Raw genomic sequence first — 18,196 nt, 5'->3', positions numbered from 1 at the left:
ATGCAGATTTCCATATCCTGCCTGTGCCATTCCGGAGTATTACAGTATTACCGTTTACCAGAATGCTAACAAATACTAAGGAATTCTCATAGAGGATGCTAGGTAAATGCTAACGAGTACTAAGGAATTCTCATAAAGGATGCTAGGTAAATGCTAACGAGTACTAAGGAATTCTCATAGTGGATGCTAGGTAAATGCTAACGAGTACTAAGGAATTCTCATAGTGGATGCCAGGTAAATGCTAACGAGTACTAAGGAATTCTCATAGTGGATACCAGGTAAATGCTAACAAGTACACAACAAACTACACACTGCCCACAAGGCCTCACCTCAGACCATCCGTTGCCCTTACTCACAGATAATCACACAGGCCTCACACGCTTTCACCACACACTCTTCACACCATCACACAGATCTATGCTACACAGCTCCCCACTAATACACAGGTCTACACGGCACACACTCATCACATGCTGCTGGGATCACACCCTATTTAAATACGAATGAGGCATGTTTTTCACCAAGTGGAGAGAGGGAGGGTCTTGGGTGTAGAGTACATACACAGACAGGCTCATTGGCCTATTGGCCCCAGGATGCAAGGCAGCCGTAGTCACACTGCAGAGGCGCTAGCCGAGCCCAGAAGGCTTCGCCTTAAAAAACACTGAGCTGAGGAGGGGGATGAGAGAAGCATGCATGGCCTAGCATGTTGTAAATTGTCTATGCTCTGATAACTACAGATGTTACCTGGCACAAAATGTCTCTTAATCTGACGATTGAATCGTTGGGATCCAAAGGAGGAGAATTAATATAAATCTGATAATTGACTCATTGGGATTCAAGGGAGGAGAATGAATTGCATGAGCTACGTTTCTCTTTGATTTTCGCAGGTGGAAGGAAAACACATTGATCACAAGAACACACAAATGTTGCTAACTTTCATAGTATTGATTTGTTTGAATCTGGACTCCTCTCAAACACACACAAACATATACCGACACATATACAGTCAGCAACAAGTTGGAATTGAGGAACCTGCATTGGATCACCAATAGATGTAACTAGCAGATGGTAACAGGCTAATGCGATGCTCCGTTAGCTGTTACAGGTTTGCTACTGGTTGGTATAGCAAGAGAGCATTACCAACCAACCTAAATACATTCTCAATTCCCGACTTGGAACTCAGCCCTCTGTCTAAAGTACAGTGTGTGTGTGTGTGAGTCCTTGGCAATGTAGCCTTCAGCATGGTCCTTCTAAAATGGTCCAATAAAAACCCATTGGTACTGGGGTCTGACAACTTGGATGGATAAGTACTGAGGGTAATTGAGGACGATATTGCCACTCCTAATTTGCCATATCTTCAATCTAAGACTACTAGACAGTGTGTGTCCTCAGGCCTGGAGGGAAGCAAAAGCTATTCTCCTACCTAAGGATAATAAAGCCTGTGGAAACTTTTGGGAAAAAAATTGTGTTTGACCAGATACAATGCTATTTTACAGTAAACACAAATAATAACAACAGACTTTCAGCATGCTTATAGGGAAGGACATTCAACAAGCACAGCACTTACACAAATCACTGATTGGCTGAGAGAAATTGGTGATAAAATGATTGTGGGGGCTGTTTTGGAGGACTTCAGAGTGCAGCTTTTGACATTATCGATCATAGTCTGTTGCTGGAAAAACGTATGTGTTATGGCTTTACACCCCCTGCTATATTGTGGATAAAGAGTTACCTGTCTAACAGAACACAGAAGGTGTTCATGTTCTTTAATGGAAGCCTCTCCAACATAATCCAGGAAGAATCAGGAATTCCCCAAGGCAGCTCCCAATGCCGCTTACTGTTTTCAATCTTTACTAATGACAAGCCACTGGCTTTGAATAAAGTGTGTCTATGTATGCTGATGACTCAACACGATACACGTCAGCTACTACAGCGACTGAAATGACTGCAACACTTAAAGAGCTGCAGTTAGTTTCAGAGTGGGTGGCAAGGAATAAATTAGTGCTAAATAATTTAAAAACTAAAAGCATTGTATTTGGAACAAATCCTTCACTAATCCCTCAACCGAAACTAAATATTGTAATAAATAATGTGTTTATTTGAGATAATTAAACTGCTTGGGGTAACCCTGGATTGTAAATGGTCATGGTTAAAACATATTGATACAACAGTAGCTAAGATGGGAAGAAGTCTGTCCATAAGGCGCTGCTCCACCTTCTTAACAACAGCACTGTCAGTCAACAAGGCAGGTCCTACAGGCCCTAGTTTCTACCTTCTTAACAGCACTATCAACAAGGCAGGTCCTACAGGTCCTAGTTTCTACCTTCTTAACAACAGCACTGTCAGTCAACAAGGCAGGTCCTACAGGCCCTAGTTTCTACCTTCTTAACAACAGCACTGTCAGTCAACAAGGCAGGTCCTACAGGCCCTAGTTTCTACCTTCTTAACAACAGCACTGTCAGTCAACAAGGCAGGTCCTACAGGCCCTAGTTTCTACCTTCTTAACAACAGCACTGTCAGTCAACAAGGCAGGTCCTACAGGCCCTAGTTTCTACCTTCTTAACAGCAGCACTGTCAGTCAACAAGGCAGGTCCTACAGGCCCTAGTTTCTACCTTCTTAACAACAGCACTGTCAGTCAACAAGGCAGGTCCTACAGGCCCTAGTTTCTACCTTCTTAACAACAGCACTGTCAGTCAACAAGGCAGGTCCTACAGGCCCTAGTTTCTACCTTCTTAACAACAGCACTGTCAGTCAACAAGGCAGGTCCTACAGGCCCTAGTTTCTACCTTCTTAACAACAGCACTGTCAGTCAACAAGGCAGATCCTACAGGCCCTAGTTTCTACCTTCTTAACAACACTATCAACAAGGCAGGTCCTACAGGCCCTAGTTTCTACCTTCTTAACAACAGCACTGTCAGTCAACAAGGCAGGTCCTACAGGCCCTAGTTTCTACCTTCTTAACAACAGCACTGTCAGTCAACAAGGCAGGTCCTACAGGCCCTAGTTTCTACCTTCTTAACAACAGCACTGTCAGTCAACAAGGCAGGTCCTACAGGCCCTAGTTTCTACCTTCTTAACAACACTATCAACAAGGCAGGTCCTACAGGCCCTAGTTTCTACCTTCTTAACAACAGCACTGTCAGTCAACAAGGCAGGTCCTACAGGCCCTAGTTTCTACCTTCTTAACAACACTATCAACAAGGCAGGTCCTACAGGCCCTAGTTTCTACCTTCTTAACAACAGCACTGTCAGTCAACAAGGCAGGTCCTACAGGCCCTAGTTTCTACCTTCTTAACAGCACTATCAACAAGGCAGGTCCTACAGGCCCTAGTTTCTACCTTCTTAACAACAGCACTGTCAGTCAACAAGGCAGGTCCTACAGGCCCTAGTTTCTACCTTCTTAACAACACTATCAACAAGGCAGGTCCTACAGGCCCTAGTTTCTACCTTCTTAACAACAGCACTGTCAGTCAACAAGGCAGATCCTACAGGCCCTAGTTTCTACCTTCTTAACAACACTATCAACAAGGCAGGTCCTACAGGTCCTAGTTTCTACCTTCTTAACAGCACTATCAACAAGGCAGGTCCTACAGGTCCTAGTTTCTACCTTCTTAACAACAGCACTGTCAGTCAACAAGGCAGGTCCTACAGGCCCTAGTTTCTACCTTCTTAACAACAGCACTGTCAGTCAACAAGGCAGGTCCTACAGGCCCTAGTTTCTACCTTCTTAACAACAGCACTGTCAGTCAACAAGGCAGGTCCTACAGGCCCTAGTTTCTACCTTCTTAACAGCACTATCAACAAGGCAGGTCCTACAGGCCCTAGTTTCTACCTTCTTAACAGCACTATCAACAAGGCAGGTCCTACAGGCCCTAGTTTCTACCTTCTTAACATCACTATCAACAAGGCAGGACCTAGAGGCCCTAGTTTCTACTTTCTTAACAGCACTATCAACAAGGCAGGTCCTGCAGGCCCTAGTTTCTACCTTCTTAACAGCACTATCAACAAGGCAGGTCCTGCAGGCCCTAGTTTCTACCTTCTTAACAGCACTATCAACAAGGCAGGTCCTGCAGGCCCTAGTTTCTACCTTCTTAACAGCACTATCAACAAGGCAGGTCCTGCAGGCCCTAGTTTCTACCTTCTTAACAGCACTATCAACAAGGCAGGTCCTACAGGCCCTAGTTTCTACCTTCTTAACAGCACTATCAACAAGGCAGGTCCTACAGGCCCTAGTTTCTACCTTCTTAACAGCACTATCAACAAGGCAGGTCCTACAGGCCCTAGTTTCTACCTTCTTAACAGCACTATCAACAAGGCAGGTCCTACAGGCCCTAGTTTCTACCTTCTTAACAGCACTATCAACAAGGCAGGTCCTACAGGCCCTAGTTTTGTCACACTACTTAACTTGTCCACAGTTCCTCAATTCCCGACCTGGAAGAGAACCAATGTTTTCTAAACGTCCGTATCTAGTTTCAGGGGGTTTGTCTGAATCTAGAAAACTCTTTAAGTTGTTAAATACAATTGTTTTGCTCCATGAAGTAATACAACAATGTGTACGCCGTCCTCTTGTCTATTTCAAATCTTCCCTCGTTGTTCGAGAAAGGTTGAGCGGCATCATGACATACGGCACTTGGGACAGCCACCATTCTCAATCAATGAGAAAATATTTCAAAATAGACAAGATAGCGGCGTACACATTGTTGTATTCATGGAGCAAAACATGTATTTAAATTTAATAATGGCGCATTTTCTAGATTCAAAACAAACCCCCTGCAACTAGACACGGACGTCTAGAAAACACTGGTTGTCTCCCAAGTCAGAAATTATGGAAGTATGGACAAGATAAAGTTGGTTAAAATATCTAATACATCAGACAGTACCCATCAGACAGTACCCATCAGACAGTACCCATCAGACAGTACCCATCAGACAGTACCCATCAGACAGCACCCATCAGACAGCACCCATCAGACAGCACCCATCAGACAGCACCCATCAGACAGTACCCATCAGACAGCACCCATCAGACAGCTGGAACAGAGTAATGGTCTGACTAGGTGATAGTTTTAATAGCAACAATGGATGAGTTACAGTGGAAGGTGAAGGCCTACAGTACTGTCATTGAGCTTTGAAGAGTTGAATGTCTAGACACCAGTGGTTCCAAAAGACCATGGCTTTCACAGAGCATTTGAGAAGAACCAATGCTGGAAGGCTACATTGCCAAGGAATTACTCACAGATACTTTCACAGAGCATTTGAGAAGAACCAATGCTGGAAGGCTACATTGCCAAGGAATTACTCACAGATACTTTCACAGAGCATTTGAGAAGAACCAATGCTGGAAGGCTACATTGCCAAGGAATTACTAACAGATACTTTCACAGAGCATTTGAGAAGAACCAATGCTGGAAGGCTACATTGCCAAGGAATTACTCACAGATACTGTACTTTAAACAGAGGGCTGTGTTCCAATAGTTCAGCCTAGATTGCAAACAAGATCACTGCATTTCCAATCAGTCAGTCACATGATAAGACATGGTTAAGAATCTCCAAGTGACCCAAATAAAGATGAGACATAACTGAGTTTTCGTGAATAAAAACCCCACTCTACAGTCTAAACAGTTAGATATGAACTTGTGGCGTCTATACAAATTTTTTTTTAACATGTGGGGGTTATTGATACAATGTTCACACTGCTGGCATTAGCAACATTGTGGCAACCAATGTAAGTGGGTGACCAAGCTCAAGGTATCGATAACTTGTAAGCTTTCGCCTACAATTATTTTTATTTATTTTTCCATTTGGAAACGAGTTGTGATAGCTAAATCAGACCAGCTATTATAACTTGTAGCAAAGTAAGTAACATTATTGTTGTTTCACGCTCGATCATTACCTGTAGTAATAGACATCACTCTTGCCAGCACTGAGCCCTGACTTCCGGATCACTTCTTCTTTCTTCCAGCCCGGTGGCAGAGAGGGACAATCCATCCTCTTCTTCTCCATAACCATTTAGTGTATAATTAGGAATCACATCAATCGCTGTAATCAACTCAGTCAAAGAAATACGCTACAACGTGTTTAATAAATACACCTGACTTGGCGATCTAAAAGTGAAGCTCTAACTAAAGCCGTTTGAACTAACCACTAAACCGGAGCGAAAAACTTTTATTTCCGCTATTGTATCCTGTCTAGTGGGTAGATATATAAATATTGAATCCTTGGTTGTTGTTGACAGGTTTCCTAATTCGATCTTCAACTATCCCAAAATGCGAGTGACCCGCCAGTAGTTGCAGATCTCCTTTGGCCAAAGGCGGCGGCGGTGTCAGTGACGTTCAGATATTTCAGCACTTCCCACACAGTGACCCGGCGCTTGGCAACCGTTCTCAGAGCAACGCCCCGCCTCCACGGAACACTCCCGTCACTTCTCGGTTACCCCCCCCCCCCCCCCCCCCTAAGGCGGTAACTAGGGGGTGGTTTTGACTAGATGTTATACTGCTTTTGTCAGGATTTTAGGAGAATTTGCGTAGTAGATTATGGAGAATTTGCGCAGTAGGTTAGGAGAATTTGCGTAATAGGTTCGGAGAATTTGCGTAATAGGTTCGGAGAATTTACGCAGTAGGCTGAAAAAGGCAAAACAAAATCTCCTTTTTTGACGTTAACTTTACAAAATCTGGAGCCCTTATAGCCATGGCTGTGATGTAACAATTACATAGAAAATACCAGTCTTTCCTAAAATACGAACAATGTAATAAAACAGTATTTAATTCGAATGTTCCAGCGTGTATTATCATTGGCTTTCCTCATCAAGGCCCTAAAGACGTAGTTCGGTAGTCACTACTTACCACAGCCGCAAAGTCAGAAGGGCCGCTTTTTCCACCAATCAGATAAGAGAACGTGATGACGCGGACGCCGATCGGCTTGCAGGGGGAGTAGACAGACGGAAAGACATTTTGTGATCCATCGATGATTTGCTTATTTATTAGCTATAATATAACCAACCGATCGAAATCCAAAGTGATAATCAGATGTGTTATTCAAACTGCTGCAATATCTGCATTGTTTTTAAAGTGCCACGTAGACAAACAAATGGACACATCTTGATTTTAGATTTATTTTGTTGATGTTCAAAATCCACAAGTAAGATTTAGTTTCACAGAAATTAATATTTTTGAAATTAGCAGATTTTGGGCTGATTGTAAAGATAACTTCAACCATGTTACTTTATTTGGCACTTGCTATAATTATTTATTTCACTTAACCAGATGAGGCTGGTAGGAGGAGCTATAGGAGGATGGCAGATTGTAGTGGCTGGAATCACATCAACTCACCACAATTACTCCCCACCCTAACCCCACTTTATACAGGGGTAACTCACCACCCTAACCCCACTCTATACAGGGGTAACTCACCACCCTAACCATACTCTATACAGGGGTAACTCACCACCCTAACCCTACTCTATACAGGGGTAACTCACCACCCTAACCCCACTCTATACAGGGGTAACTCACCACCCTAACCCCACTCTATACAGGGGTAACTCACCACCCTAACCCCACTCTATACAGGGGTAACTCACCACCCTAACCCCACTTTATACAGGGGTAACTCACCACCCTACTCTATACAGGGGTAACTGACCACCCTAACCCCACTTTATACAGGGGTAACTCACCACCCTACTCTATACAGGGGTAACTCACCACCCTAACCCCACTCTATACAGGGGTAACTTACCACCCTAACCCCACTCTATACAGGGCTAACTCACCACCCTAACCCCACTCTATACAGGGGTAACTCACCACCCTAACCCTACTCTATACAGGGGTGACTCACCACCCTAACCCTACTCTATACAGGGGTAACTCACCACCCTAACCCTACTCTAAACAGGGGTAACTCACCACCCTAACCCCACTCTATACAGGGTTAACTCACCACCCTAACCCTACTCTATACAGGGGTAACTCACCACCCTAACCCTACTCTATACAGGGGTAACTCACCACCCTAACCCCACTTTATACAGGGGTAACTCACCACCCTAACCCCACTCTATACAGGGGTAACTCACCACCCTAACCCTACTCTATACAGGGGTAACGCACCACCCTAACCCCACTCTATACAGGGGTAACTTACCACCCTAACCCCACTCTATACAGGGGTAACTCACCACCCTAACCCTACTCTATACAGGGGTGACTCACCACCCTAACCCTACTCTATACAGGGGTAACTCACCACCCTAACCCCACTTTATACAGGGGTAACTCACCACCCTATCCCCACTCTATACAGGGGTAACTCACCACCCTAACCCCACTCTATACAGGGGTAACTCACCACCCTAACCCCACTCTATACAGGGGTAACTCACCACCCTAACCCCACTCTATACAGGGGTAACTCACCACCCTAACCCTACTCTATACAGGGGTGACTCACCACCCTAACCCTACTCTATACAGGGGTAACTCACCACCCTAACCCCACTCTATACAGGGGTAACTCACCACCCTAACCCTACTCTATACAGGGGTAACTCACCACCCTAACCCCACTCTATACAGGGGTAACTCACCACCCTAACCCTACTCTATACAGGGGTGACTCACCACCCTAACCCCACTCTATACAGGGGTAACTCACCATCCTAACCCTACTCTAAACAGGGGTAACTCACCACCCTAACCCCACTCTATACAGGGTTAACTCACCACCCTAACCCTACTCTATACAGGGGTAACTCACCACCCTAACCCTACTCTATACAGGGGTAACTCACCACCCTAACCCTACTCTATACAGAGGTAACTCACCACCCTAACCCTACTCTATACAGGGGTAACTCACCACCCTAACCCCACTTTATACAGGGGTAACTCACCCCCCTAACCCTACTCTATACAGGGGTAACTCACCACCCTAACCCTACTCTATACAGGGGTAACACACCACCCTAACCCCACACTATACAGGGGTAACTCACCACCCTACTCTATACAGGGGTAACTCACCACCCTAACCCTACTCTATACAGGGGTAACTCACCACCCTAACCCTACTCTATACAGGGTTAAATCACCACCCTAACCCCACTCTATACAGGGGTAACTCACCACCCTAACCCTACTCTATACAGGGGTGACTCACCACCCTAACCCTACTCTATACAGGGGTAACTCACCACCCTAACCCCACTCTATACAGGGGTAACTCACCACCCTAACCCTACTCTATACAGGGGTAACTCACCACCCTAACCCCACTCTATACAGGGGTAACTCACCACCCTAACCCTACTCTATACAGGGGTGACTCACCACCCTAACCCCACTCTATACAGGGGTAACTCACCATCCTAACCCTACTCTAAACAGGGGTAACTCACCACCCTAACCCCACTCTATACAGGGTTAACTCACCACCCTAACCCTACTCTATACAGGGGTAACTCACCACCCTAACCCTACTCTATACAGGGGTAACTCACCACCCTAACCCTACTCTATACAGAGGTAACTCACCACCCTAACCCTACTCTATACAGGGGTAACTCACCACCCTAACCCCACTTTATACAGGGGTAACTCACCCCCCTAACCCTACTCTATACAGGGGTAACTCACCACCCTAACCCTACTCTATACAGGGGTAACACACCACCCTAACCCCACACTATACAGGGTAAACCACCACCCTACTCTATACAGGGGTAACTCACCACCCTAACCCTACTCTATACAGGGGTAACTCACCACCCTAACCCTACTCTATACAGGGGTAAATCACCACCCTAACCCTACTCTATACAGGGGTAACTCCCCACCCTAACCCCACTCTATACAGGGGTAACTCACCACCCTGACCCCAGTCTATACAGGGGTAACTCACCACCCTAACCCCACTCTATACAGGGGTAACTCACCACCCTACTCTATACAGGGGTAACTCATCACCCTACTCTATACAGGGGTAACTCACCACCCTAACCCTACTCTATACAGGGGTAACTCACCACCCTACTCTATACAGGGGTAACTCACCAAGCTAAACCCTACTCTATACAGGGGTAACTCACCACCCTAACCCTACTCTATACAGGGGTAACTAACCACCCCAACCCCACTCTATACAGGGGTAACTCACCACCCTAACCCCACTTTATACAGGGGTAACTCACCACCCTACTCTATACAGGGGTAACTGACCACCCTAACCCCACTTTATACAGGGGTAACTCACCACCCTAACCCCACTCTATACAGGGGTAACTCACCACCCTAACCCTACTCTATACAGGGGTGACTCACCACCCTAACCCTACTCTATACAGGGGTAACTCACCACCCTAACCCTACTCTATACAGGGGTAACTCACCACCCTAACCCCACTTTATTCAGGGGTAACTCGCACCCTAACCCCACTCTATACAGGGGTAACTCACCACCCTAACCCCACTCTATACAGGGGTAACTCACCACCCTAACCCCACTCTATACAGGGGTAACTCACCACCCTAACCCCACTCTATACAGGGGTAACTCACCACCCTAACCCTACTCTATACAGGGGTGACTCACCACCCTAACCCCACTCTATACAGGGTTAACTCACCACCCTAACACTACTCTATACAGGGGTAACTCACCACCCTAACCCCACTCTATACAGGGGTAACTCAACACCCTACTCTATACAGGGGTAACTCACCACCCTAACCCTACTCTATACAGGGGTAACTCACCACCCTAACCCCACTCTATACAGGCAGGCTGACCTCTGCTGTAGTGGTGCCCTCTACTGGCCCTGCTCTGAGGAGTTCCCCCTCAATTAGTTTTTTATTTATTTGACCTTTATTTAACCAGTTAAGTCAATTAAGAACAAATTCCTTCTGGTTACTAGTCCAACGCTCTAACCACTCGGCTACCCTGCCACCCCAACTGGTTTGCACCTTGGTTTGCACCTTCAAGTCAATGTTGCCGTCGGGGCCGGCCGTGCTGGGGGTTACAACGGCAACCATGACTGCTAAATCCTACAGGACATTGTTTTTTAGTCTGGCCTGTGTGTTAGTTCAATGATTGATCTGGTATTGTGATACCATATTAGTGATCCAGTATAGTACTACGTAATGAAGGCTACCTATGTAACCACGGTTACGTGAGGTTTTGGATCACACTCCGATCTTCTGTCCTCGGATGATCTACTGCGCCTCAACAACAACAACAAAAAAGGACACGAGGTGAAAGTAGTGAGACGGCGACTGTTAAGGAGGTCATCCACAGCGGACTAATCTGAAATCCTTACTTGGACTGTATCCTGCCGCACGGAAGGATACCGTATTGGGGCTCACATTAACCGTGGTTACATAGGTAACCTTCGTTACGTTTGATACTGGAGCGCCTCAGGTATGAGTCAAAATCGGTAAGCAGTTCGAAGTAGTGCGCCCGACGCTTGTATCAATGACGTCAGAAGCTTTTTGTGGAACGTCCACCTGATTGGTTTGTTATTGATTCCGGTAGAAGACCAATAAGCTTCTCCGGACACGAATTGGCTAGAAATGCTCAATGTTTCAGGAAGCTTAATTTCCCCATCACTAGAAACTTGCAGTTGACTGCAAGTCCAAACGTCATGACCTATTAAGATCACATGATTTGACACAATCGTGAAGAAAATGTACTACTTACTAAATGGAGAGTGCCTCAATGGCGATAACCCAAGTCTGACAATATTTAACCTCATAATGCAACACACTTCAAAAGGCAGCGATCAACGACGACATAAAAATTATCCACTCAAACCTGCGCAGTGAAAGCTCAGTAACCGTTTGACGTGAATTATTTACATGATTCATTGGTAAATAGTTGTTCAGACAGCCATTGTAGAATATGTAGTTTTCCAATTTGGTTCTCTCTCTTACACATGTCTGTCTCCCACATTCAGAGTTGACCTTCTCTTTACATTGTGTGAAAGGGACAATTGAAAACAATCTTGTTAATATATTATTATATTACAATGTTATTCATTTATTGTCATGTAGTCAGGTTTGCCACTACGGTGCAGCAAAGTAACCTTCTGTATAGGTATTGATACTCAATTCTAAACTCCATTGATTGCATAGTCTCACGCAGTCCTCAATGGCCAGTCTACTTCCTCCATTCAAACTAATTATACATTTTCAGATCATGTCACCGTCTTTAAATAGCTTCGCTCTCGCACACACCCAAAACAATTTCTACCTGAAACCCAACCCGCTCGCCAAGTAGTGGTGAAAGAGATACTACGAGAGGAGACAGTAGTGGTCACAGTTTTATAGTAGTGTTTTAGTTTTCTAAACCACCCTAGTGTGTGAGGCCTGCCTGCATTGCCACCTGGGTAACATATTCAATAGTGTACGCCGTCCGTCCCAAAACTATTCACAATGGAAATAAATCAACAACGTGTGTCTTTAATTTGACAAAATCATGTCGTCCCCTTCCTGTTTTAATCAGCTTTCTTCCGTTTGGGGCCGAGTGAATACGACCCTACAGATAAGAGTATTCGTCCTATTCAGAGCCACTGTTAGCGAGGTCCCTGAAGGGAACTCTATAGCTCTGACTAATGAGATGCATTCTAAACATTCTATCATTAGAATTAGAATTCTAAGTATTCTATCATTAGAATTAGAATTCTAAGTATTCTATCATTAGAATTAGAATTCTAAGTATTCTATCAGTAGAATTAGAATTCTAAGCATTATAAACTCTCCACTTAGCAAAGGTTATTACATCACTTCACATTCAATATTTGCTCACCACATCACTCTCTCTCTCTTTCTCTCTGGGGTTATCATCTTACTCAATAGCTGTCTCGCACTGATGTCTTGTAAATCCTCTAAAACACTTTTTTAAAATGTTTATATATTGATTAATATGCTCTTGAAAATGTGATTTGCGAAGTTTTTTTTGTTTTTGTATTGAGGATTAATCGTGTCCCCTAAGAATGTAGAAGAAAGAGCCCTGATCTACAGGCCCTTAAACCTGACCCATTATGTGGAAGATGATGCTGGGTCAGTCTGGACTGTCTGATCTACAGGCCCTTAAACCTGACCCATTATGTGGAAGATGATGCTGGGTCAGTCTGGACTGTCTGATCTACAGGCCCTTAAACCTGACCCATTATGTGGAAGATGATGCTGGGTCAGTCTGGACTGTCTGCGCTTCATTCACCTTTGAATGATTCAAGTCTTAAAGCAAAGTGTGATAGTGGTTGATAGTTATTCTGTTGTAAACTAAATCAAAGATGTTTGTTCTGATCAAAAATGCAGTCCAATTGCATCATTAGCCTGAACCTGCGGATCACACTAATTCCCATCATCATCATCATAGCCCCCCCTCCCCCCGCCCCCCCCACACACCTTACAGACCTTCATATGAGCTAGGGCAGCCCAAACGAGCATTGTTCTGAGCTGCCACATCAAAAGGCCTGACCATGGCTGGGTTCAGCCTAGCGAAGAGACAACAGGGAGCCCCTCGCCCTGCATTGTTCATCCTGCTGAGTGGGGCTGAGTGGAGCTGAGTGGGAGGGGGAAACACCACAGCCTGTATCGATTAGAGAGACCGAGCCAGACAGAACAGAGGAGCCTCTCTAGACCCGCAGAGAATTGTTCTCAGATTTTTCAGTAGCCAATGACAATCCAAATAATTGTGGGAGCAAAAGCCTCCTAAAACCAGTATTCCAAGTTTCTCACCATGTTAGAAAATGTGGGGTATATTATGGAGATATTTGTCATTATGGAGATAAAGAATAGTTTTCAGATTGTTGTCACAAATGTATTGTCATTGCTCTACGCTGTCAATTAATCAATCAAATCAAATGTATTTATAAAGCCCTTCTTACATCAGCCTATATCACAAAGTGCTGTACAGAAACCCAGCCTAAAACCCCAAACAACAAGCAATGCAGGTGTAGAAGCACGGTGGCTAGGAAAAACTCCCTAGAAAGGCCAGAACCTAGGAAGAAACCTAGAGAGGAACCAGGCTATGAGGGGTGGCCAGTCCTCTTCTGGCTGTACCGGGTGGAGATTATAAACCTAGAGAGGAACCAGGCTATGAGGGGTGGAGATTATAAACCTAGAGAGGAACCAGTCTATGAGGGGTTGGCCAGTCCTCTTCTGGCTGTGCCGGGTGGAGAGGAACCAGGCTATGAGGGGTTGGCCAGTCCTCTTCTGGATGTGCCGGGTGGAGATTATAAACCTAGAGAGGAACCAGGCTGTGGGGTGGCCTGTCCTCTTCTGGCTGTGCCAGGTGGAGATTATAAACCTAGAGAGGAACCAGGCTATGAGGGGTTGGCCAGTCCTCTTCTGGCTGTACCGGGTGGAGATTATAAACCTAGAGAGGAACCAGGCTATGAGGGGTGGCCAGTCCTCTTCTGGCTGTGCCGGGTGGAGATTATAAACCCAGAGAGGAACCAGGCTATGAGGGGTGGCCAGTCCTCTTCTGGCTGTGCCGGGTGGAGATTATAACAGAACATGGCCAAGATGTTCAAATGTTCAGAAATGACCAGCATGGTCCAATAATAATAATCACAGGCAGAACCGTTGAAACTGGAGCAGCAGCACGGCCAGGTGGACTGGGGACAGCAAGGAGTCCTCAGTTACATGTCAGTTACATGTTCATCCAGTCCTTCCCTTGTTAACAGTCTTGTTGTTCTACTGGTGCTGTCAGTTATAGTATTGTGGAATCAGTGTGTCTTCTGCTCCCCCTAGAGGCATTGAAGAGTTACTGCAGGGAGAGAAGAAGGTTTAACAAAGCCTGGAACCATTACCTCTGTTTCTCCTGCTTCAGAACCACTACCATTCCATTACCTCTATTTCAGAACCACTACCATTCCATTACCTCTGTTTCAGAACCACTATCATTCCATTACCTCTGTTTCAGAACCACTACCATTCCATTACCTCTGTTTCAGAACCACTACCATTCCATTACCTCTGTTTCAGAACCACTACCATTCCACTACCTCTGTTTCAGAACCACTACCATTCCACTACCTCTGTTTCAGAACCACTACCATTCCATTACCTCTGTTTCAGAACCACTACCATTCCACTACCTCTGTTTCAGAACCCCTACCATTCCACTACCTCTGTTTCAGAACCACTACCATTCCATTACCTCTGTTTCAGAACCACTACCATTCCACTACCTCTGTTTCAGAACCACTACCATTCCATTACCTCTGTTTCAGAACCACTACCATTCCATTACCTCTGTTTCTCCTGTTTCAGAACCACTACCATTCCACTACCTCTGTTTCAGAACCACGACCATTCCACTACCTCTGTTTCAGAACCACTACCTCTGTTTCAGAACCACTACCATTCCACTACCTCTGTTTCAGAACCACTACCATTCCACTACCTCTGTTTCAGAACCACGACCATTCCACTACCTCTGTTTCAGAACCCCTACCATTCCACTACCTCTGTTTCAGAACCACTACCATTCCATTACCTCTGTTTCAGAACCACTACCATTCCACTACCTCTGTTTCAGAACCACTACCATTACATTACCTCTGTTTCAGAACCACTACCATTCCATTACCTCTGTTTCAGAACCACTACCATTCCATTACCTCTGTTTCTCCTGTTTCAGAACCACTACCATTCCACTACCTCTGTTTCAGAACCACGACCATTCCACTACCTCTGTTTCAGAACCACTACCTCTGTTTCAGAACCACTACCATTCCACTACCTCTGTTTCAGAACCACTACCATTCCACTACCTCTGTTTCAGAACCACGACCATTCCATTACCTCTGTTTCAGAACCACTACCATTCCATTACCTCTGTTTCAGAACCACTACCATTCCACTACCTCTGTTTCAGAACTACTACCATTCCATTACCTCTGTTTCAGAACCACTACCATTCCATTACCTCTGTTTCTCCTGTTTCAGAACCACTACCATTCCACTACCTCTGTTTCAGAACCACGAGCATTCCACTACCTCTGTTTCAGAACCACTACCTCTGTTTCAGAACCACTACCTCTGTTTCAGAACCACTACCATTCCACTTCCTCTGTTTCAGAACCACTACCATTCCACTACCTCTGTTTCAGAACTACTACCATTCCATTACCTCTGTTTCAGAACCACTACCATTCCACTACCTCTGTTTCAGAACCACTACCATTCCATTACCTCTGTTTCAGAACCACGACCATTCCACTACCTCTGTTTCAGAACCACTACCATTCCATTACCTCTGTTTCTCCTGTTTCAGAACCACTTCCATTCCACTACCTCTGTTTCAGAACCACGACCATTCCACTACCTCTGTTTCAGAACCACTACCATTCCACTACCTCTGTTTCAGAACCACTACCATTCCACTACCTCTGTTTCAGAACCACTACCATTCCACTACCTCTGTTTCAGAACCACTACCATTCCACTACCTCTGTTTCAGAACCACTACCATTCCACTACCTCTGTTTCAGAACCACTACCATTCCACTACCTCTGTTTCAGAACCACTACCATTCCATTACCTCTGTTTCAGAACCACTACCATTCCACTACCTCTGTTTCAGAACCACTACCATTCCATTACCTCTGTTTCAGAACCACTACCATTCCATTACCTCTGTTTCTCCTGTTTCAGAACCACTACCATTCCACTACCTCTGTTTCAGAACCACTACCATTCCACTACCTCTGTTTCAGAACCACTACCATTCCATTACCTCTGTTTCAGAACCACTACCATTCCACTACCTCTCCCACTTCTCATCCCCATGAAATAGAAGCCTTAGCAAAACAAAGGTCATGAAATACTAAACTCTACAACTGAGCTATGTCTCAGCAGGCTTTGTTAAACCTTCTTCTCTCCCTGCAGTAACTCTTCAATGCCTGTAGGGGGAGCAGAAGACACACTGATTCCCGAAGAGCTTCTGAGAGACCGGAAAGAAGAGGTGTATACAAAATAAATAGTATTTTTAATGACCCAGTCCTGCTTTAAATTACATTTAGCTTATAAAGGCTTCATTAAGCCTTCGTAATGCCTTCAATAAGCGCTACATAAATGTGTTACGAAGCATCTATTACCGTATGTCGTGCTTTTTTGAAAGGGTTCATAACTGTGTTATCATCACCAATGTCAAATATGATATAAACATGTTCTTTACAGAGGGAGACAGGCTGGATTTAGCCATTTAGACTTTCTGACTGTGGGAACATCTTCAGAACGGGGCAGCAGGTAGCCTAGTGGTTAGAGTGTAGAGGTGGCAGGTAGCCTAGTGGTTAGAGTGTAGAGGTGGCAGTTAGCCTAGTGTTTAGAGTGTAGAGGTGGCAGGTAGCCTAGTGGTTAGAGTGTAGAGGTGGCAGGGTAGCCTAGTGGTTAGAGTGTAGAGGTGGCAGGTAGCCTAGTGGTTAGAGTGTAGAGGTGGCAGATAGCCTAGTGGTTAGAGTGTAGAGGCAGCAGGGTAGCCTAGTGGTTAGAGTGTAGAGGCAGCACGGTAGCCTAGTGGTTAGAGTGTAGAGGTGGCAGGTAGCCTAGTGGTTAGAGTGTAGAGGCAGCAGGGTAGCCTAGTGGTTAGAGTGTAGAGGTGGTAGGTAGCCTAGTGGTTAGAGTGTAGAGGTGGCAGGTAGCCTAGTGGTTAGAGTGTAGAGGTGGCAGTTAGCCTAGTGGTTAGAGTGTAGAGGTGGCAGGTAGCCTAGTGGTTAGAGTGTAGAGGTGGCAGTTAGCCTAGTGTTTAGAGTGTAGAGGTGGCAGGTAGCCTAGTGGTTAGAGTGTAGAGGTGGCAGTTAGCCTAGTGGTTAGAGTGTAGAGGTGGCAGGTAGCCTAGTGGTTAGAGTGTAGAGGTGGCAGTTAGCCTAGTGATTAGAGTGTAGAGGTGGCAGGTAGCCTAGTGGTTAGAGTGTAGAGGTGGCAGGGTAGCCTAGTGGTTAGAGTGTAGAGGTGGCAGGTAGCCTAGTGGTTAGAGTGTAGAGGTGGCAGGTAGCCTAGTGGTTAGAGTGTAGAGGCAGCAGGGTAGCCTAGTGGTTAGAGTGTAGAGGAGGCAGGTAGCCTAGTGGTTTGAGCGTTGGACTTGTGCCCGAAAGGTTGCAAGATCGAATTCCCCGAGCCGACAAGGTAAATATCTGTCGTTCTGGCCCTGAACAAGGCAGTTAACCCACTGTTCCTAGGCTGTTGTTG

At 45.3% G+C, this 18,196-nt stretch overlaps 1 protein-coding gene across 1 annotated transcript in view; it reads right to left on the bottom strand.

Moving 5' to 3' along the window:
* The window catches only part of LOC109885555 (methyl-CpG-binding domain protein 2-like), a 72,607-nt gene extending 65,749 nt beyond the window's left edge, over positions 1-6,858 (bottom strand). Inside the window, exon 1 of the mRNA XM_031802727.1 lies at positions 5,895-6,858. Within this exon, the coding sequence (XP_031658587.1) occupies positions 5,895-6,010 (116 nt within the window). The 5' untranslated portion in view covers positions 6,011-6,858. The remainder of the gene's footprint in view (positions 1-5,894) is intronic.
* Positions 6,859-18,196: the final 11,338 nt, after the last annotated feature.

The sequence above is a fragment of the Oncorhynchus kisutch genome, linkage group LG23 (assembly GCF_002021735.2).
Source record: "Oncorhynchus kisutch isolate 150728-3 linkage group LG23, Okis_V2, whole genome shotgun sequence".
Taxonomy (NCBI): Eukaryota; Metazoa; Chordata; class Actinopteri; order Salmoniformes; family Salmonidae; genus Oncorhynchus; species Oncorhynchus kisutch.
Note: the sequence above shows the minus strand (reverse complement) of the source record. Positions and strands in the feature narration are given on the sequence as shown.